This window comes from Oenanthe melanoleuca, chromosome 1 (genome assembly GCF_029582105.1).
Source record: "Oenanthe melanoleuca isolate GR-GAL-2019-014 chromosome 1, OMel1.0, whole genome shotgun sequence".
NCBI lineage: Eukaryota > Metazoa > Chordata > Aves > Passeriformes > Muscicapidae > Oenanthe > Oenanthe melanoleuca.
In genome coordinates this window covers 26,462,976-26,484,999 of record NC_079333.1, presented here as the reverse complement: position 1 = coordinate 26,484,999, position 22,024 = coordinate 26,462,976, and the positions used below count along the sequence as shown (strand labels likewise).

At 41.1% G+C, this 22,024-nt stretch overlaps 1 protein-coding gene across 1 annotated transcript in view; it reads right to left on the bottom strand.

Moving 5' to 3' along the window:
* The window catches only part of CASR (calcium sensing receptor), a 74,537-nt gene that overhangs the window by 15,315 nt on the left and 37,198 nt on the right, over positions 1–22,024 (bottom strand). Inside the window, exons 3-4 of the mRNA XM_056502312.1 lie at positions 18,775–19,081; positions 15,068–15,949 (exon numbers count right to left, since the gene is read on the bottom strand). Coding sequence (XP_056358287.1) covers positions 15,068–15,949; positions 18,775–19,081 — 1,189 coding nt within the window. The remainder of the gene's footprint in view (positions 1–15,067; positions 15,950–18,774; positions 19,082–22,024) is intronic.

Here is a 22,024-nt window from a genome sequence, read left to right as displayed (position 1 = left end):
TTTATTTTTATCCTGTGCTGACTATCTTTCAACCAATACACATATAAGTTCTGAATTTGCTGACAGACCACCAGAAAATGCCTTCAAGAAGCCTAAACATACTCTGTGAATAGAAGTTTCCTTATCCATACACATCCCAAAGCCTTTAAAGCACTTCAGGACGTTTGTGAGGTTGGGCTTCTCTTTAGAGAAGTCATGGTCTTTCTTCCTCAGTATATTCTATTTCTCCTTCCTATTTTTTTTTTTTTAAACCCTATTTCTAATAATGGGCTCAATCTGGCTGTGTTAGTTCCTCGGATCTCCTCCAGAACCTTTTCAGAAAATTGATGTCTCATCTGTCAACTTGCTAGGCCTCAAGGCCTAAGATTTTTGAAGTGAGAAGATGGACACTGCCAGCTCACAGTAGCTCTTCAGCTACTTCATCTGTGAGCTCTGGCAGATCCCTTGGGTAAATATTGTTCACTTGCCCTGAAGTATCAAGGTTCATTTTTCTTTTGTGTTCCATAGTTTCTTCTATAGTAAGTTCAATTAGACAGATCCTCTAAAAGTCCTACATAAATAACTAAACCTTCTTAAGTTTGTCCATAAGGAGCACACTTTTCTTCTGTCATGGCCTTACCTTGTCTTCTGCAGTGATAATCTATGGCTCAACAGACAATCCTACTCCTGAAGCATTTAAAAGAGGATTTATGATCTTTTACCCCATTTCAGGATATTGCTTATTCGCTTTTCTGGCCTGCCTTATTTTATTTTTACATTTAATCTGCCAGAGTTTATGAATTTTCCAATTTTACTCACTGGACATAACTCAGTTATCTGAAGGATGCTGTGTCACTTTTGACAAACACAACCTAATACCTTTGTTTTGCCTTGCAAGTCCCTTTCTCCCCCTTTTCTTGATCTGCAGTATACACTCACTTTCCGTCACTAGTATTGAGGCTGGTGGCAGGAAAAAAATCCATTTTAAATTTTGGATGCTGTCAGCAGAGAATTTTGTGTGTGCATGCATGCCCAAAGCTGAACTTTGAGCTGTCCTCTGAAGCACAAGCCACAGGCTAGTTGTACATTTTGATAGTACCTGGACTAAACAATAGTGGCATGACCTAAATACTCCAATTAGTATCAAGATATGAGACAGATCCACCAACAAGGAGGCTGATTGCAACCAAAACCTAGGGGTCAGGGCTAGAAACAAGAAAGTGAAGATCATGTTTAGAAGAAAAACACTGGAAGTAGGGCAAGATCCAGGAGATGAAGGAGATGTGTGGAGACAAATGTTGGGAACTGCTCAATAACTTTGGCCAGCAATGCTTGAGAAAGGCAACTGAGAGGAGCTGCACAATATAAACTGAGAACTTTCACCTTGACAGACCTCTACCATGCCCCTACCAGGAAGGGCAGACCTGGTGATGTAACACTGTGGGGAAAGCAAAAGTGTGTGAAATACCAAGCAGCTAAAAGCTGTAAAAGTTGTAGTCCTATTAATTCTTAAATAAGTGTAAATAAATGTCAGTATCCAGGCATGCTATGAGCTGTCCTTTACTCTGTCTGAACTGTGACAGGTCCTTAACTAGTCTCCATACTGTCAAAGGTTTAATGTCCTTGGCTTCTTTCTGCAGTTCCTTTCTGATGTGTTTCCTCCCTAGGTCAAATGGTTCTGCAATGGAAGAGAACCTGGGCACATTACAGGTGTCTGTCACCATAAAAGACAAACAATTACCCCTCCTAACACACAGTTGCTAGCGATCCTGTCTGACAATTGACATACATTTTCCCACGCTTAAGTTTTAATTTCTGTCTACCTATCTCTCTTCAGGCCTGTAAAACAGTTCTGGACTGATTGGTACCAAATGTTTTGCTCTTTGGTTTGGTAGAGTGGCCATGCTGAGAGCAGCCAACAGTACCACATCGTGGCTCAGTGTGAATGAAGATGAAAAGCTGGCAACTGTCCTCTAAATGGCAAGTCCTGACTTTCACTTTGAATTGCAGAAGGCCCAATCTCCTCTCTTTTTTCAGGTCTCTCATCAAGCACATGGAGAAGATGCCTTCATAATCCTGTAACAGGCACAAGGACTTGAGAGACCAGCTATTGCATTAGGCCAGGAGTCATGGTGCTCAGGACCTGGGTTTTGCCAGTGGTCCAATATCACGAGGAAATATGCCCAGGACAGTTCTGAAAGAGCCACTCATAAAATACTTTAGGAGAAACGTTCTCTGAAGTAATAGTTTTTTGGTGTTTTTCCTTTTATCATTTCACTTTCAATTTCCTATGTGACAATCTTCGTTTACAGGCTAGCAAAGTACAAGTTTTTACTTTCTGTGCAGGAATTAAGGACTTCTGAATGCCAAATCAATCTGATTAATGCAGAAGCCACTTTATTGTGTACCTTATACCTTACTTATACATTCTAAAACTACTGTTCACATGATCATGCATTTTTTGATTAGTGCCTTTATTTTGTCTACAAGCTCTGCATGCACTTTGCAGGAAGTATGATTGGTTACAGTCCAGTTCTTCACCACTCACCTTTATCTTGGTTCTGCTAATCTTGGTATTCTGCTTTTCAGCTTCTTTTTTCTTAATTTAGCATAATTTATGTTTCAGTAGCCTTGACGAATTTGAGAGCATTTGATAAAAGGACTGAAAAACAGCTAAAAATGGCTCTGCTGGTGCACCTGGTATAAATTATAGCCTAAACTATTAAAATACATCGCTGCATTCCTGTATCAAATCCTTAATTCCTCCTGCATTTGCTAATTTGGAATATCTTGTTCTGCCCGTTTTTTATGTAGGGCCAGCTCTTGGGCTCTCTGGAAGGCAGTGCTGTCATCACAGCATCAAGCAGTTCTGACACATAGGAGCTGAGCAGGCAGGAAGGTGCTGGCCCTGGCCCCTTGTGTCAGTAATACCTGTTTCCAGAAGCCTGAGGCAGGACAAGATGAATTTCACCCTTCTGTCCAAAGCATTCTTCTTGCCAGCTGGAGCTGAACTTTTCTTCTCCTCTATAACCTCTCCTCCCTCCCTGCTGCCCTTTGTAGACCAAGAGGGAAAGCATGTAGTGCTGATGCTGTTTTTAAAACCAAGATGACAGAATATGCCAACACCATTAATCACACCTTTTCCCAAAGGCCATCCAGAAGATAATGGAATTCTTCAGCCAGTGAAGGATGTGATTCATTGCCTCACACCACTTGCTACATTCACAGAATCATAGAATATTCTGTGTTGGAAGGGACCCATAAGGAAGGCGCTCATCAAGTCCACTCCTGGCCCTGCTCAGGACACCCCAAGAATCACAACTTGGCCTTGTTGAAATGGTTCTTGAACTCTGTCAGGCTTGGTGCTGTGACCACTGCCCTGTGGAGCCTGTTCCAGTGCCCAACCACCCTCTGGGTGAAAAACCTTTTTTTAATATCTAATCTGAACCTCCCCTGTCACAGCTTCAGGCCATTCCCTTAGGTCCTAGTTCTGGTGATCAGATTCCACCTAAGCTGCCTGGTTTGTATCGGTTTACTGCTCTGAAGAAGTGACTGTTAATACTTTTTATCACTATAAGGGTAACTTAGGTGGAGAAGCTGAAAGGTACCCAGGAACAGAGCTGTGATTCTCACTGTAAACACCTCACAAAAAATTGGATGTCTTCCTGTTACACACATCCAGCTGCATGCACAAGGAGTGCCTGGTGTGTAGTTGGGATACTGAGTACCTCATGCCAAAATAATGAAAACCAGTCAGCACCTACTGTGCAAGGCCTGGGCTGTAGTCCAGGATTGAAACTGTCAGGTTGGTAACAGGGCAGATGAACAAAAGGAGATAGACTCTGGAAGGAGGGCTGGTGTAGAAGAGAATAGATGGTCGGCCAGAGATACAAAGAAAATATTCCAAGGGAAATTTGGCAAGATGGGATGGACATCCCAGCTCTGGTGAAATGCTAGATCTGCACTAAATTGAAAAAAAGAATGAAAGCAAGAATTCATTCAATACTCAAGAATAGCTGTGCAAAGCCTGAGAAAAACTCAAGAACATTCAATGTTGTTATGCTTTGATAAGAACCAAATGACTTCCTTGTAAAGCTAGGAAGGTCATTGGATAACACAATTGAATGTGTATGACAGAAACAATGTGCCATATGTTAGAAGTAATAATTTAAGCTATTCATAATCTTTATTGAAGAAAATTAATTAACCGCTCAAGACAAAGACCTGTTCATTATTGTAGGCAGCTCAGTAAAAACACTCTGTGTGCTATGCAGCAGAAAGAGCAAACAAAATATTAGGATATGAAAGTAAGAAAGAAAATGATACTGAAAATATAGCACCAATAGTGTAAGTCTCCTCTGGAAAAAGCTGTTCATTCTAGTCATTTGATCAGAAAAGAAGAATGAAATTAAATGAAGATCAGAGAGGTTCAGAAGTGGTGATAATAACTCTTGGACAGTTAGTCTTCCATTTCAAGGGAAATGAAAGCATGGACTTATTTAATTGTTTATAGCACACGTAGTGATTTGTGGGAAAGAGGTGATACATCCTCCCCCCGCAAAAAAAAACCAGAGACCCCTGTCCCTGCAAAGGCAGCTGACCTTATTCAGGTCTCCAGAGAAATACATCCAGCTGACATGACAAGATGTGCTGATTGTCATATTGTAACTGATAATTGTTTCTGTTCTGCTTCTGCCGAGGATATGATCCCTAGGCAGATGGAGGCTGGATCTCTCTCTGCCTCTTCCATTGACCAGTGCCCTGTCCTTGAGGAGGGGCAGCACTGGTGCTGACATGGGGACCCATGCATATATTATGTCCTTTCTTTGTAAGAGAAAACTCATTTGGTATTTACTGGTGGTGAATTCCTTTGCAAACCTGAGTCTGAAATGTTTCTGAAAGACCTGTCTGATGAGTCACAGAGGCTCCCATAGGAATCAAGAAATGATCTTGCAATGTTTTGGCATTGCATGGCTGCTTTTCCAGACTGATTTAATCATCATTTAGGAGGTTGTAGGACACAGTAAGGATGGGACAAGATATTTTGTTTTCCTAAGGTTCTCCACAACTCCTGCTGGCCCTGTGCATACCTACAGTTCTAAATGCAGTCGTCCACAGAGCATCAGTCCTGAGCCTGTAATCTGTAATGCTTAGTTGATAGTAAACAGCAACTCACATAGGTGTGCAATGGAAAAAAATTATTTTGCCCAGTGTGACCAAAGATTTACAGGGAAACGTGAAATCCTGTCAAGTGAAATTCAGTACAAAAATTTTTTTTAAGTCAAACTCAAAAGTCTGACCTTCAAGTGACAGTTCTTTTTTAAACTGCAATTACCTTTTTTTAGTGGGAAAAAGGGGAAACAATTCATTTTGAGTCTGTCAAAATGCTGGTTTGGGCAGTGATGTTTCCATTAACTGCAATTAGTGAATTTAACTAGCTCTAGAGTAGAAAAAATATGACAAAATAAATTTTTTACCTCTGTCATTTTCATGTTTTCTGTTTTAAATTAAGTTCTAGCTGTATGATGGTACCCAAACACATTTGTATGGCTCAAATCATGATAGTGAAGTATTAGTTTCCTAGAATCCAAAAAAATCCTTCCTACAAACAACATCAGGACTTAAGGCATCTGGAGTAGCCAGATTCAGTGTCATCCCAAACAGACTTAATCTGATCTGCTGACTCCAGTAGGTTTCTTCTGAGGAGAAATGGCTGAAGTGACAGCACCTCTCCCCTCCTTAAATTCTGTGAGCATTAATTCAGTTCCTAGGAATCAGGACAAAAATCATGGTAGCAAAATGAAAAAATAATGTCTATGGAAAACCCCTAGATGTAGGATATAATGCTATATAAAATCAAGGAGGCTTCTGACTAGTCTCTGCTCCAGTGCTGTACAAATATAGAATAGTGGTGATGGAGGGTCTCTGAACTCCACAGAATGGAAAAAAATCCATGGGCAAGCTAGAGGAAAGGATTGACTATACCATATGCATGATAAAGCCATTATCAGTTCAGAAATTTGCCTGTGCTCATTAAAATAAAAGCTCATTAATTAGAGAGTAATGATATGTTGCCATCCTCATCATACAAATAGACCTCAAATAGCAGTATTTATTATGGTGGGCTCTAAAAGTGCAAATCCAACACAGAATATCCAAATAAGACTGAAAAACACAGATGTTGTATTGACAGAAAGCAGAACATAAAAAATCCTGGAGAACAAAGAGGAAAAAAATCACCAGGCAATGTATAAGAAATTCCTTGAACATATTAAAATTGAAAGGTGTCATGTATGCCAGATCCTCATGACATTAAGGCTGTAAGAGACAGATAAAGAGGATGGAATGCTAAAGAGAGAGCTGAGGAGGAAAAGGAAGCTACATGAATGATGTGTTATCACCCTTGCTATCAGAAAAAAGTCATAGACATTCTCATCTCAAGGGCACTTGTTTTGGAGCCATAATGTGACATTAACTGAGGTGGAAAGTCCTTAAAGAGAGATTAGAGGGCAGCCTGAGCAATTTAAATTGGATCTTAAAGGCTGACAGAACCAGACAGTTCATCACAGCAGTCCATGAGCAATAAAAAGAGCACTAATACAGTAGGTTTATGATATACTCATAAAAATGCCACTGGCTTTGAATGACAAAGTCAATATGCTATCTAATCTTATTCCACAGCAGCCCCAATCCACCTTTATGCTACACCTGCAAGTGTAATATATTCCCAACACTGTGTCCAAAGTTCTGCTCAGTGTCAGCCTCTGCAACAGCTGCCAAGAAAAGACAATACTGTAAAAGGCAGAAGTGGTCCTCTGAAGCCAAAGGCTGGTTAGCCTGACATGAATCACAGGAAAAACAATGGAAAACAAGAGTTTAGGGCTGAGAGCAATTAATACAAAACTATAGGACTAAAACATAATTGCTGCATAGTAATTATCTAGTAACATTTGAGGAATACAGATCTTCTTAAATTCAAGTTGGGTTGACTGACATACCCCTTCAGAAATGAAATAACTGAGCTTTATACTTCACATAACATGGATCAAGAATTGCCCAACAGATACCAACAGAGGTGGATCATCAGTTCATGGGGAATTCCTCCAGCCTCAGTAAACCACTCACTGTTTTCTAATATGTTCATCAGTACCCTGGCAGCAGCTACAAACACACTGGTAAGAATATTTGCAGACAATTCACGGATTAAGATAATGGTAAATAATATTCAAGAAAAAGCATTTCCCCTCAGATTGCTTTCAAACATCTGTGTTTAATACAGAGAAACTCAGGCTTGTGCATCAAGGCATAAGGAATTCATGCCAGGCACAGAAAGGGTACCACCTGCTGCAAAGTATTACTGGCAACTAAATGTCACCTTTCCATTGCATGTGGTGGCATGGAAGGCTCAGGTTCCTCGTGCTCCTACAAATGAGGAAGTAATAGGAGTATGCAAATGTGGGATTTTTTTCACTGTCTGGCTGTGCTGAGTCTGTTGAAGGAATACTGAATACATGCCAAAAAGAGGGACAAGTGAATGGACAACGTACAGAACTAATGCAAAAAACATACCTTATGACTAAAAGTCCACTCTATTCAAATTATCAAGCTAAGACCGAGGAATAATTTGATCAACGTGCATAAATATTATATGGAGAAAAATGATTCATACTTCATCTGGACTTTTAAATCTAATAAAGCAAGCCTAAGTAAGGACCAATGAAATTAAAGGTCAGTAAATCCCAACTGGAAATCAGACATGATCTGTGACAAGAGATGTGGCCTGCCATGGATCATACTAATTAAAAAAAAAAGGTCTACTAGTCAGCATGTCTTTGGGGAAAATAAATCTTGCTAAACACAAGTTTGGCTGTCAAACACAGCCCTTCAGAAGTGAAATACCTAGGCTTTAGCTGGATCAAGATTACTTTCTTTCCTGAACATGGCATAAATTTGAATAATTAATTATACAAAGTATTTCAAGCCACATGATCATTTGGAAAGTGCATTTAGACTCCATTTAAACATATTTTAGGTTTCTGCTGAGGTTTTGTGGAGAGAGATGGTCTCTGGACAGAAGAAGGTAATTGTACAGGTACAATGAAACCTAATTGTCAGAGCTGCTAGATGGTATTTTGTGCTCCTGTCTTTAATTACAGCCATGGCATGAAAAAAAATCAGAGCTACTTAGTCTAAACTTGATGCCATAATTGCTTTGGTTTCCACTTGCAGCAAATATAATATGGAGAAAGCCATTGGATACAATATCCCAGGTTGCTGTGTACCTAAGGGTAAAGGATCTAATGGCAGGAGTCCTAACTGAGTAAATGATGCTTTAATGCCCTTGGGACATCACCATACTGGACAATAACTGTTGTGGTGAAGTATCTAACAGCTTAAGATAAGGCTCATCTTATTAATTAAAGTTTAATATTAAATAATACATTAAAAATAGTCTTATTGTTAAAGGTACTAGTAGATACAAAGGTTCAAATGCTCAGTGTTTCCAAGTAGTATAATTCGCATATGTTGTCTTGTGTAAACAAAGTCTGATTGAAATGTTTTGTTTTTTTTCCTGGGAGGTGTTTAATGCCATCCCTACCCAGCTGTGCAGAGAACAATTGTGTAGATGTGTTCCTTTACAGCCCTTTGCTGTCGCTTTCTTCAAACAGCCCTTTATGGACCAGTCTCTGCAAAGCCCCAGTGAGGTCTGAAACTGCATCCTGCACAGAGCACTGCTGATACTGCTCTGAAGAACTGTGCTGCTCTCTAGACCAGAAGAAAGTCATAGCTTTCACTGTAGATTTGTTCCTATTTGGAGCTATAGGAAGAATTACTTAATGCTTGTGTAAGCTCTTTGTTAGAATGAGAACCAACAGATTCTTCACTCTAGGTGTCATTTCTTTTAACAAAACCATGGTAATTCATGAAACGTGAGTTCAATGCTTATTTATAATCTATTCAAGAAGTACTATCCATGGGAAAAAAAATAGTCACAAAGTTTCTTGTAGTCACAGTCTGTTAACTGAACTCATGCAAGTGTTTCAGATATTCAGAGTGGGCAAGCACAGCCATAGGTCCCATCAATGGTCAACTAATGTTTCAGGGGATTCAGTTACTGTGTCTGGGCACATGTTCCACTTGGCTACTGGCTTGAATCTGTTTTTTCCATTTCCTCTATCAATGTAAGTCTTGGACAACGACGAAATCTCATGTCAAGACTTCAATTTCTTCAGTCGTTCATGTCATTCTTCTTACAGACACTGGTAAAAGTCCTTTCAGAGTGAAGTATTGCTTCTAGTCCAGTTGGAAGATCACTCTTATAATTCTACAAGGCAAAAGGCTCATCATAAAAAGTAATTTGTTCTTCTTCCTCCTAACTTCTGTGTGGAGCAACAACCATCCTTCATAGTGGATGAAAGTTCACTTTGGGGATAAAACTCTGTGACTGGTTAGTAAAGTGTTTGTGAAGATAGCTGACTACACAGAAAGAAATGAAATAATAAACTATGCAATGATTATCATGCCTTTGAAGTTAGCTTCAAGCCTACCTTGGAATAAATGGAATTTTTTTATATATATCCACTTGTTTCCTCATCCCACTTTGTGAGTGCCTTTAGGAAGGTCTCAAGGTGCCCTTTGTCACAAGATCCATTTGTGAATAGTATCAGGAAAGGTCAGTCCTGGAAGAAATTTTCCATCCTTTTGTGCAACAAAGACACGCTGTGCCTTAGTAACAGATACTGGTGACATCTTGGTGATTCAAGGGATAATTTTTATCTGAAGTTGCTACAGAGCGGCATTATATGAACACTTCATGAAGCCTTCCCTAAAATTGCCACTATAGGCTGAAAAACTGACTTTTCCCCAACTAACAGAAGTACTTCACAAATGAGCTTCATAAATATGAAAAACGTCTTTTCAAATACAGCCTTTTTTATAAAGCAGCACATAAATGATTATATTAAAAGTGACTTTTATGAAAAATTCAACGTGTTTGTGGGCAGACAAGAATACTGTGAGTTTGGTCATCAAGCAATGTGCACTACCCCAATTCAGAAGAATCTCAGCCATTCTTTACTTAGCAATTAACAACCATAACTCTGTTGTATTTGCTGCATGTAGTTCATTCACCCTTCTTCTGGTAGTGTTGTCAAGGCAATCATTTCGCAGCACATTTTCCACTGGTGAGTCCAGTTAAGTCTTTTTCCTTTTAGCTGTAGAGACATCTAAATAATACTCCATCTATTGTCTGCTTAGGTAATGCTCTCAGCTGATGGCAAGCTGTTATCTTCTAACTGATGAATAAGCAATTGTCTGTTATTGCCCTGGTGGGTAAATAGCTGTGTTTGCTCTATTGACCCCCATATTTCTGTGTGTGGCTCAAGTTGTGTCCCCTCTCAATTCTGTCTCCCACAACACAGGCCCACCTCTTGCCTTCTGTTCACAAATATATGTAATGCAGAGTAGGCAAGGTTTTGCAGTTGCCTGACATTCAACAGTTTCCTCTGTTTTCCTTGTGATTCTTCCCAGGTGACTAATTTTTCCACCAGTCATAGCTAATAGCTGTTCTGATACTGCTTAATTCTGTATACCATAAAGCAGCTGGTTTTGAATGTTCAGACAGGCCTCTAGTTTAATATACATAAAAATTGATTAGATAAGTCATTAGGCTCAAAGGTCTATGTCATCTAAGGCATTATTTACTTCTTTAAATCCTTGCCCAATCAATTTCCAGCCAGGCACACACGGCTAAATGCAAAGCTGGAGAAGGCACCAATCCATTTTTACCTCTTCACAATGCCTATCACCGGCACTGAGGAAGGAACTGTTGGCTGGGAGGTGCACAAGTGCAATAAAAGACTTTAGGTGTTGCTAGGTGAAGCCAATTTGTATTTGTTTTTATTTTGGGGAGCAGCATATGGCAGCTTTTCACTGAGTCTGAGGTCAGTCATATTTCCAGGCATAGAATGATACACACAAGCATGTCTCTAACCTGTGACTCATTTCTCAGCCCTTGCACTGTGCTTTGCCTTGGTGCCTAGAGGAACTTTTATTTTCCACTCATGCTAAAGTTCAAAGCCTCCAGTGTAGCAGCAACCTGCAAATTGTCTGGGAGTCAAAGATGCTCTGCTCAATGACCCTGTGACTGCACACCTTTGCCTCCTCAGATCCTTGGGAGCCTGTCTTCCCCATTTAGTCACAATGCTTTTACTGTAAGACACAAAGAGAGGTCCAGCAGCTGCTCATCGAGAATCCAAATGAATGGAGAGAAACTGAGTGACCTCAGTCCGAAGAAAAAGATGGGTCTTTCATCTTCTCACACATTAATAATATGAAGCAGGAAATATTTGCTCTGAAGGACAGATTAGGATTCCCTGTCAGTTTTCTCTCTATTTTTTTTGCAGGACCACATAGTGTTTGTAGTGAGATACCAGAGAGGCTCCTGCAAATGCTCAGAGGGAAACTGAAAAAAGAACAGATGGATTTTTTCCTAGAAGTGACCACAGAAATAGCCTCATGAGCTATTTGACTAAGAAAATGAAAGAACTTGAGGGACTTGAGAAATTTTATTAGAAAATATATTAAGAAAAAAGGGCTTAAAAACCAGACTGTTAAAGCAGTTATGGAGAAATAGGCCAAAAATGTGGGGAATTTTGAGAGAGGCAGCATCAGTACAGCAGTTCTCAGCCTGTATACCACGTCTTGCCATAACTTCCCATTTTTTCCCACAATTTCCATTCTGTAGCTTATGGAAGAGCCTGTGTTTGGGGTAGGCAAGTACACAAACCAGAGCAACACACAGAATTAGCTCTACTTGATAGGGTCTCCTAAAAAGTCACAACCCTCCAGCAGAAGAGCATGGTCTGACAGCCAGAGGTATTGGAAACCTTTTGGAGGATTTTTTCTGTTGCTCTGTTTGCACCCATGCACTTTAATTCTTAGTGCTTTTTGTAAAATTTTGCCTTGCTCCAAAGTGACAGAATTTATACATTTTGTTTGGGAGTGCCCTGCACCTTTTTGTTACCTGAACAAAACAATGCAAAAAGAAGTAATTGAACTAATCTTGTTCAATATTGTGCAGGACACAACAATGGCACATGCAGACAATGCTGTCTGCCCTTTGAAGGTATCTTGATTATCTTCTGCCTTGCAGTAGTGTAGATTCTTAAAACAAGACAGCTCAGATCACTCAGAATAAGGGCAGCACAGACATCCTAATAAAATCTGCTATTTTCTGCAGAGTTCTGAAGCGCCAGCTGCCCCATTTTCAGATAAAAGATTCTGAATTCCCTGGCCAGCTCTATATGTGGAATGAGTGGCACAGGTTCCTCTGGGAACAGCCTGGATGCTGTCCTGCCTGCTTGCCAGATCTGCCTGTGCCTGCATTGCTGCACATGCTGGACAGCCAGTCCCATCTCCACTTGGGAATGCCCATAGCCAGCTTCAGAGGCACTGGTAAAACAAAAGGAAGCAAGACTGGATTTGATCCGTCACAGATCACTGACCCAGGTAGAGAAAATGAGAAATAGTTTCTTAAACAAGGAGCTAAAAAAGTAAATATGAAAGTTGGTAGTTGATATTTCACCTTAGGAGACAAAAATCCTGCGCTCCCCATGCTGAAGCACACATAGAGCCTTTTTTAAAATATAGATGTAAATTCTTAAAGGGAGAACTTCACTCAGTTTAACCAACTCACAGTGATTTGTGCTAGGCTGTCCATTTCAAATGAACCGATCACTGAGGTAAAAATACTGAGTTTATAAATGGATCTGCACAAGCACCCTCCACAAATGATACAGAACATCCCCCAAATGATTTGTGTTGTAAGTACATAAAATTAGCAATTATCAAATAGCAATAAAAACTCATACGTGTTAATAGGATAATGCCATTGAAAGGCAACAAAATTAAATGGCACATAATTAAATTGTGGAATGTGTGGTTTTTGCTCCCCAGCAAAAACCTGCTGGCAAGGGGTGCTCTGGACAGGAGCTCAGGCTAATGGAGCCACAAGTTCAGCAGGTTCACCTTATCTGTACCACACAGCACCTGGCCAGTAATTGCACACTGTGAGCAGCTGCCCTCCAGTCACAGGTATGGAAGCCTCCTAACACTGTCCTTGCTCTATCGGGTCATTTCCCATCAAGAAAACCCTGACTTGACTGTGAGAAAGGGAGCAGGCAGTGAACACTGGCAGAAGTACCACTGCAAATGAGATTGACTTTACTAGTAAGATTTTCTTCTGTGTGGTTGTCAGAAAACCACTCTGGAAATGCTGGAGGCTGCATGTTTGTGAGGTGAACTCATTACTCCCAGGGCTGAGGAAAGCTTCCTGAAGGTAATGAGCCGCAATGCCTGGTATGAAGTAGGTGTGCACACAAATTTGGCATTTACCTGCTATTCATGTGTTTGATTTTGAAACAAAGTGAAAAAATGCACAAGTAGGCTTGAAAGCCACAATATGATAGTGGTCATTTTAAGTATAACCTGTTCCTTTGTAGCATTTCTTGCCCAGTGGGGTTATTCTCTACATACTCCTTCTTGATTCTGATTCCCTTCTGTCGGGCAGGTATGTATATCCAAAAGCCTAGATCAGCAGGATGCTTTAAATTTTGATGTGTATATCCTTCAGAACTCAACAAGCAAGGCAGAAATGAGAGGTCATTCTTCCCAACCATGGAATCTTCAACAAACACATTATTTTACTCAGCAATGGCATGAATATCCAGCTTTACTTTCCAAGCTGACGAGGCATAAAGTAATGAATTAATCTACATTTATTCTGGATAATTTTTACTGACAACAGTGAAAGCTAAATCTGTCTGCAACTTGCCCATTTCTGCCAGTATTTTCCTGAAAAGTGGAATAGCTTTGAAAGACAGAAACTTTGGAGATAACTAGCAATTGCAGGATTTCTTTAAATCAGGGTCAAACCTTGCACTCATCAACTCCTAGTAAAGTGGTTTTGATAAACCTATTCAGGCACCTAGAGCAGTGAAAGTCTCATAAGTGCCAAGACAAAGCCTTTTACTTTGATCTGACTGATGTTTTTGAGTTAACTGAGACTAGACAGGAACCAAACTGCAGTACCCATGTAAATGTGACCTGACAACTGCAGTTTGTGGCAAGGACAGCCTTTGTTTTGGTAAGACTGTCCCAAAGAGAAGAAAATACCCATGCAAATGGGGAGGTGATCCTCCATTTATTCACCTGTGTTGTTCTAATTTCAGGCATGTTTGGGCTCAAGCATTTTGTGACAACCAGAATAAGGCAGACAGGATTTGCTATGTATTTGACATATCATAATTTGATAGTTCATGCTGGTTGTGTTAAGAATGCAGTAGATATTAAAACCACAAATGTGAATACCACACTGGACAGCATGATTAAACACATAGTAAGATAGAGAATATTCATGAAGGATCAGAAGAAAAATGCCAGAATATGATCCATGTGCCAATGGGCAGAATGCATTAAATGAATGGGTAAACGGGACTAAGTTGTTAGTACAATTTCATCAGTTCACAAATACCACTGCCAAATCAAAGCAGCTATCTATTTTCTGCCCAAGAGCCACACATTATTTTTCTTCATTACTCAATCTTCTTTAGTTTGATCCTATATAAGCTTAAAACTGTGAGGGAAAAAACACAGCCTGCATGGAAAATTGCTGTGGGATTGCAAAAGATATAAAACTTGCCAAAGAAAATGAACTCTAAAAATTGTTTTCTTTGTTTATGTGTTCTCCCCAGGCCCTCTTGTTTATGAAAGGCTCAATATATGATCAAGTTACCTTGCGTCAGCCAGGCTGTGGTAATTGTCTGTGTGTGCACTTTTGGCCTGCAGCAAATGCAGGAAAATGTAACCTGGTTTAAAGCCCTTTCACTGCAGGCCTAGCCCAACTTACCTTACATTTCCTGTGGGATGACAGCATGCACCTACCTCAGACACAGTCCCACACTGCATTCCAGGAGCCTTATGCTGTGTCTGAGACCCAGGATTATGAAAGGCACCCTAAAGGGCATTTGGGACAGCTTGTTTCTCCTTCTGCAGGTATATTGCACAGGCACACGAATGAAGGGCTTACCTGCCATGCCTCCACCTTCTTTATGTCTGCACAGGACCCATTTGTGAAGAGTCCCTTCCCAGGGGTACAGGTATAAATATCCTGCAGGGCATGGGCGATGGAATACACTGCCAAGTACACGTTATAGGATATCCGCAAGTGTGTGTAGTCCAGGTACGGTGTCTCCACGCTAGTGATGTTCTCATCCCCTGTGCATGGAGGTCGGAAGGCAGACGTTCCATTTCCAGCTCCCAGCCCCTCTTCATGGCCCTTGTGGAAGGAAGCTGAAGCAGGAGGATTTTTTGACCCATCAGGGAGATAGCAGTTAAATGTCTCCTCCCAAAATTCCTTGGCAAAGCCATTGTTGGTGGACTTCTTGGGATGCACCTTCTGCAGGAACTCACGGAAGCCTGGGATCTGTCCTGCCTTCAGTGCAAACCCAATGGTGCTGCCGATGACACGGAAGAACTCTGGCATGGCTATTAGGGAAGAGCTGGCCCAGGCCTCGCTTGCCAGCCAGATCTTGCCAGTGATATTTCTCCTGACGATCTCTTTGATGAGGGGCTCCAGATCTGGGCCACTGGAAAAAACAACAATCACTCTTGCTGTGGAGTTCTGGATGACCTCTACCACCTGCTGAATCTCCTCTTCATCTGAGTACTGGGAGATGAGCTCACTAAAATCTATGCAGATATCTCTCTCCTCCGCCTCTTCCCGAAATTTTTCAATCCCTGGCCGGCCATAGTCATCATCAGCTGCGATTGTTCCCACCCAGTTCCAGCGAAAGTACTCGATGATGTCTGCCATGGCTGTGGCCTGGTGCTCATCGTTGGGGATTGTGCGCAGGAAGGACTTGAACTGGTTCTTATTGCTCAGGAGGCGACTGGATGAGGCATAGCTGACCTGTCAGAGCACAGCAAACAAGCAAAAGACACCATGAAGTGAAATGCCTCAAATAAATTGCCTCCATTTAGAATCACTGGCAGCCTGGGAGCCTTATTTCCTTAGCCTGTGTCCGCAGGTGATCCACGCTGAGGACCTGCTCATTCTTCTAGCTGTGCCTATCCTACAGAGGCACCTGAGAGGCTGGAGCCAGCCTGTGCCCACCTGCAAGGTCAAGGATCTGAGGGAGAGAAAAATGGATACTAGATTGGAGGAATGGCAAAGATTTCTGTCAAATCCAGAAATAAAAAGAATGTGCCATCTAGATAGATGAGGGCAATGCACTGAATTAAGACAAAACACAGGATTTCTCTGTCCTGAACCAGACATGAGATAGCAGGATGATATTGCCATTCCAAAGCTACTCTGTCTTTCTCTCCTTGCCTTTGACATCCATCCCCATCCTTAAACAGGATCCATCAGGCACCACGTGCCTTTTATATACAACCCCTGTCAGTTGACATAAGAAGAATGTATATCAGCTTCCTTGATCCTGCAGAGTGTTATGGTAATGCTACTTTATCAGGTTCCTGATTGCTGGCCAGAATCAACAAAGAAGCCAGTGGGCAGTCCATGCTTCATAAGCCCCCATGTTTTATGGTTAAAATTGGATTTTATTTCCTTTTCTAAAACTATCAAGAAATATTTTATTTTCCTAATCAGAACAAGTGACACATGCTCTTAAGATATAATCTGAATTACCTACAAGTAAGAAGAAAACCGTAAATTCCAGATAATAACAGTTTAAAGATCTGGAGAACTTCTAAAACACATTTTGAGATTGTTATCTGAATTCTTTATGACTGACTCTCATTTGAAAAAGTCTTCTTCAAACAGTTAATTATGTGCAAAGTGGAAATTTTCAGAAAACCTTATCTTCTCCTTAAACTCTGTTGTTTAATGTTTCTGCAAGAAGGAAATAAAGTAGGTCTCATAATGCAGTTTCAAGGGTCTCAGAAGTAAATCCTTCTTTCCCAGAGCTGCACTGTCTCCTGGACAGGCTCATGCCCAGTGCTGCTCACACTGCCATCAAACTTTTGCCAGGAGGAACAGCAATGTGTCCCACTGCCACACGTGCTGTAAAGGGACACAGAGGTGAGGTGCTGAGAAACAGAACAGAAGTTGTAACATTTTCAGTGTTTACGTCAACAGAATGAGTAATGAGCCGTACACTAATTGTAAAATACACCTCCAACTCCTACTGAAATGCAGGGCCTAATAAACCTAGATTTGCTAATGGCCTTGGTAGAAATGGCTGTGACAATTCTACCCAATATCTACTGGTCTAAAAGCCTGATTTCAGTTGTCATGCTTCAACTACCTGGCTGAGACTTCGTTCCAGAGCTGAACCTCCTGACATCTACCCTTTTCTGCAGCCTCTAGATAAGGCTACTGCCTCATAGGACAAATGTCATTCTCTATTTAAAGAGGAAGTCTGAGAACTGCAAACATCTCTTACATTCAGTTGAACTCACCAACCCTTCTCTGCTGCCCTTGTTCACCTGGTAATGTGATGTGTAAATCAACAGTGCCCCTTAAGATGTCATCAGGGTGTTTATTACATGCCAACTTCCAATGCCACTCTGGTCACTTCACAGTTAGCATATTAATTAATTGGCACTCTGATCAATACCCAGATAGCATATTCATTAAACCATTCTTGCCCTGCTCAGTGATCAAATGTACAGTTTTTCAGACTCCTGCAAAGGAGTCAGACTGATAAGACTCAACAGACAAGATATATTACTGTGCACAGGGCAATCAAGAATCCTTCCTTCTTCATTCATGGTGCAGATGGGAATTGGAGCCCTGGCTGAAACAAAGATACATTTCTCAGGACAAACTGAGAGCACATTCTGACACAATCTTGTTATAGGGGCTCTTGTGAGCTCTGGCACCTCTATTAATTTTGGAAGAGGAATGGGAAACGTTAGACTATACAAGGTAACACTTAAATGGATAAGGCCAAACACTTTTTCCAAAGCTGACTTCAGTGCAGAAATCTAAAATCAAAAGCAACAACATTAAGCCCAGCTTATACTTTGCTTAAGGTCTTGGCAGATCAACAAGCCCCTTAAATGAAAGGATGGGACCATGGATGCTGGTACTGACTCCAGGAGAGTCAGAATGCAGCCTGAAGGATGTTGCAACACAGGAATTGGCACAACCACATCACCACACAGGTGACCTCAGGACAAGGGCATATCCACATGATTTCACAAATGTCATTTTGGATGCCCTAGGCCAAAAGAAAGGCAGGTTAGCTCAGAAGAAATCTCCACAGCATCTGATCAGCAAAAGCAACAACTTTACAGGTCACCTACTTGAATGATCAGAGATGCTGAGAGACCTAAAGAGCAGCTGGCAATGACGAAGCTCTGCCTTCAGTGGGTTCTGTGGGAGCTGGACCAGACCAGAGAGTCACTACTGTGGAGTAATGACACAACTAAGGTGTCAGAGCTGGCAACTGTCACTGACTGACCTAAAATACCTGTATTCACAGACTAAACCACTCTAGAGGACTCCAGTCCTCCTCGACTATGCTGCTATTGGCCAAATGTTGTTACGGCTGCTCAGTAACCTTTGTATTTGGGGACTGCAAAGTGCTAGCAAGACACATTTCTATAATAACAATGACATTCATCCCCCTCCCACCTCCTCTTTTTATTGTTTCTCTCCTTAAAGTTCTATTTAAAATGGTGAAGATTAAGCAATCTCTGCTTAATCTCTGCAGAACAGAGAAGCAGGCCACTTCTGTAACCTAAACCAGTAAGGTGGAAGCATACCTGAGGTATGTAAAAGAGTCCCAGCAGATTGGCCACAGCAGTGGAGATGCCAGACCCAGTTGCTCCCACGACTGCAATGGTGGAAGGGATATGTTCTGAGCAGTTACAGAATTCATCCAGGTTCAGAGAGTCAATCTTGTTCTGGGCCACAAAACTGAGTGTGGCCTCCAGGGCTTTCGAGACTGTATTGCAAGTGTCAAATATCCTGTATCCCAGAGTCATGTTGGGAAGCAGAGTTGGGCTACTGTTTATTTCTTCTATGGCAAAGATCATAGCCTGGAGCCAGCGGAAGCCTCGGAAATTATACCTGGGGAGCAAAAATAAAAATGAAATGGAGTGAGAAGGAGGAAAACAGAGGAAAGGAGACCAGGAATGAGGCAAAGACAGAGTGAAAAATTCCAGATACAAAAGGCAAAAGCAACTTGTGCTATTTCTTGCATCCCACTAAATTTGGAAAGTTTTGTTTTTGTCTCTGCTGGCTACATAAGTGGCATGCTTATACTATGAGGTTTACTTCTGGCTTTCCACTTTTCAGTTTGGGTGCTCACTCCAGAGCACTTTTCTAAGTGAACTTTTCTAAGTCCCCTAAAACCTGCGAAAGTTGAAAGACAGCATGTCTGGAGCGATGACTCTGGCCTGTCCCTTGTGCTCAGGACCTAAACCTGATCTCATGATCCCTGAGGAAATTAATGTTGTGATCCCCTGACTGAAAGCTACACCTACCAGGTTAGCTTCCAGGCTTCTCTGACATGTTTCTGAATGCAGATGGCAGTGTCTGCTAAGCCTGTGCTGATGCTCGGGGACTTAGGCTCGGGGATACTCCTGGAGTGTGTCAGCTCCTCCTGGCTTTGGGCAGGCAGAGCAGGATGAAACACAGCACTGGCATGCTGCTGGATGCAGAGGTGCCCAGGAGCTCTGCTCAGGGAAATTCAGCCTCACATGACACCTCTTACTTTGTTAGAGAGAGCACAGTCAGACTGTTCATACCAGAGAACAGAGACATGCTATACATAAAAGTCCCATGCAAACTGGTAACTTGTTAATTAGATACTTCAATGCCTTCACTGAAGGAATAACTTTTCTCCTTATTATGATTCTCTCTCACATTTGCTTTAGACAAGAACAGAAGATGCCCTCAGAGCTGGCCTGTGAAACTGAAACCATTTTTTGAAGCCTCTTCTCTAAGATGGAGAAGCTGAGTCTTCTGATTATCTTGTACCTGTGCATGGAGCTACGGCAGAGCTGCAGGCTGGTGGCAACTGTCCTGCAGAAGCTGGGAGTCCCTGTTTGTGGCATCAGTAGCCTGGCAGTGAAATAGCTGAGGCATGGTTGTTTATCCAAAAAGGAGAGAAACTTCTTCGTAGAAAGCAGCAGCAAGAAAGTGCCTTTGATATTATATTATACTGAAGTTTTACTGTGTTTTCTCCTATGAAGTTGCCCTGGCAACCAGTTGTGTGCCTGTGAGGCTGGCGTGTTTTAGGGCAATGCAGCTGGAATGGCAGAATCTTTCATCAGCTGAAACCTGCCCTTCCTTGGAATGCACTATGGGTCAGGATACCAGTCAGTTTGCAGTTTTGTGCTGAGGTGCAGGTGAAAACAGGGAAGTGTCAATGCTTTTATGCTTGAGACCCACTGGTAAAAGTGATGGGCCCCAAAACTGGAAAATCCTGGGGAAACAGCCTGCCCAAGAACAGACTGTATATGAAAGGGTAAATTGTAGGTTTCACATGAGTTACATTTTGAAATGCTTAGAGAAATGTTTCCATTACTAAGCTGAAGATTTCTAAAGACAAGCTTCATGAAATCACAGCCTTTCAGTCTCTGAGATATATGACCTAAACATTTTTAATTACTGGATTAAATTAATTGCTTCCAAAGTTGATGTTAGCTATGTCTGACTTTTTCAAAGCTGAATGAACAAAGCCACATTACTTCCATTCCAGGAGTTTTATCTAATTCATCTGGGGTCAGAATTTCTAAAGATATCACATCTAAGGTTTATCTTTAAGTCTTAAAAACTTAATTTTTTCAACTTGACTTCACCTCTCCAGACATCCTTGGCCAAATTCCAAATGAGCTTCAGCTCTGAGGTTATACCTTGAAACCCAGACGGCACAATTTCAGTGCAGATCTCTTCAGGTCAAAAAGTTTGAGTCCTTAGTTATAACTTATTATAGTTATAACTATAGTTATAACTTAGTTATAACTTATTACCAAAGGGGCAGTTAGCTTTATTAAGATTAGTCTTTAGAAGCACGGGAATGTGGATTACTGATAGAAGTAATTTGGTAATTTTTTGGTAGAATTATTTTTTGCTCTAGTTCCAAACCATGAAGGAATGAGATGCAACAAGAGAGCTCTGGAATAAAAGGGCAAGGCTCAGAGGGATCGAGGCAGTGAGCCCTGTGTACAGGAAGAAGACGTGTTGGGCACACCATGTTGCATCATGTGGTCAGTAATGCACACTGGGATGAATGGAAACAAGGAAAGGTTTTGTGACACTTCTTTTTTAAAAAGCTACACATGTTTACAGATATTTTTAATATTAACAGGATTTGAAGCAAGGAGCCATATTCAGGCTCTTCATGGAAGAGAGAAAAATCTGATCATATTTTCTATATTTGTTTAAATGGAAACCTCCTGAGAACCTGGGAAGTTCAAAGATACCACTATGCTACTGGGAAAAGGCTTCACACATTTGAGTATATGCAAAAGCAAATTTAAGCCTGCTCACTTTAAATTATACAGGTGAAGTATGACCTAAAATTATTTTGCCTGCTTGAAAGGAATTTGGCTTTAATTTTTTAAAATGCCACAAGGTGGTATCTTCAGATGGTATCTTCAAAAGCAGTGAACTGGATCATCTTACCCTTTACTTCAAAGAAATATTTGGCATTTAATTCAGTAAATGCAGACTAAAGCCCACAATATACAGTTGCCTTTGTTTTCCTTTCTGACATATGCTTCTGATGAGTGTATATTTACAGTATAAGGCCTCTAGTTCAGGTACTTGCATTTGGAATAATTTTATTTTGGAGGGAAAGGAGAGTAGGGGCTGTTTTCTGGGAGCTAGACCCCAAAATATCTTTAAAAAGCTTTCAACAATTTATCTTAAATGAACCTAGGCAAGAGACCCGCAGTTCTCTTCACTTGCACCTTTGCTGACAGCAGCATTGGAAGCTCAGGAGGAGAGCATCAAATGGGATAAAGACAGCACTCTTCACTCTGTCTTCTCTAACACCTGATAGAT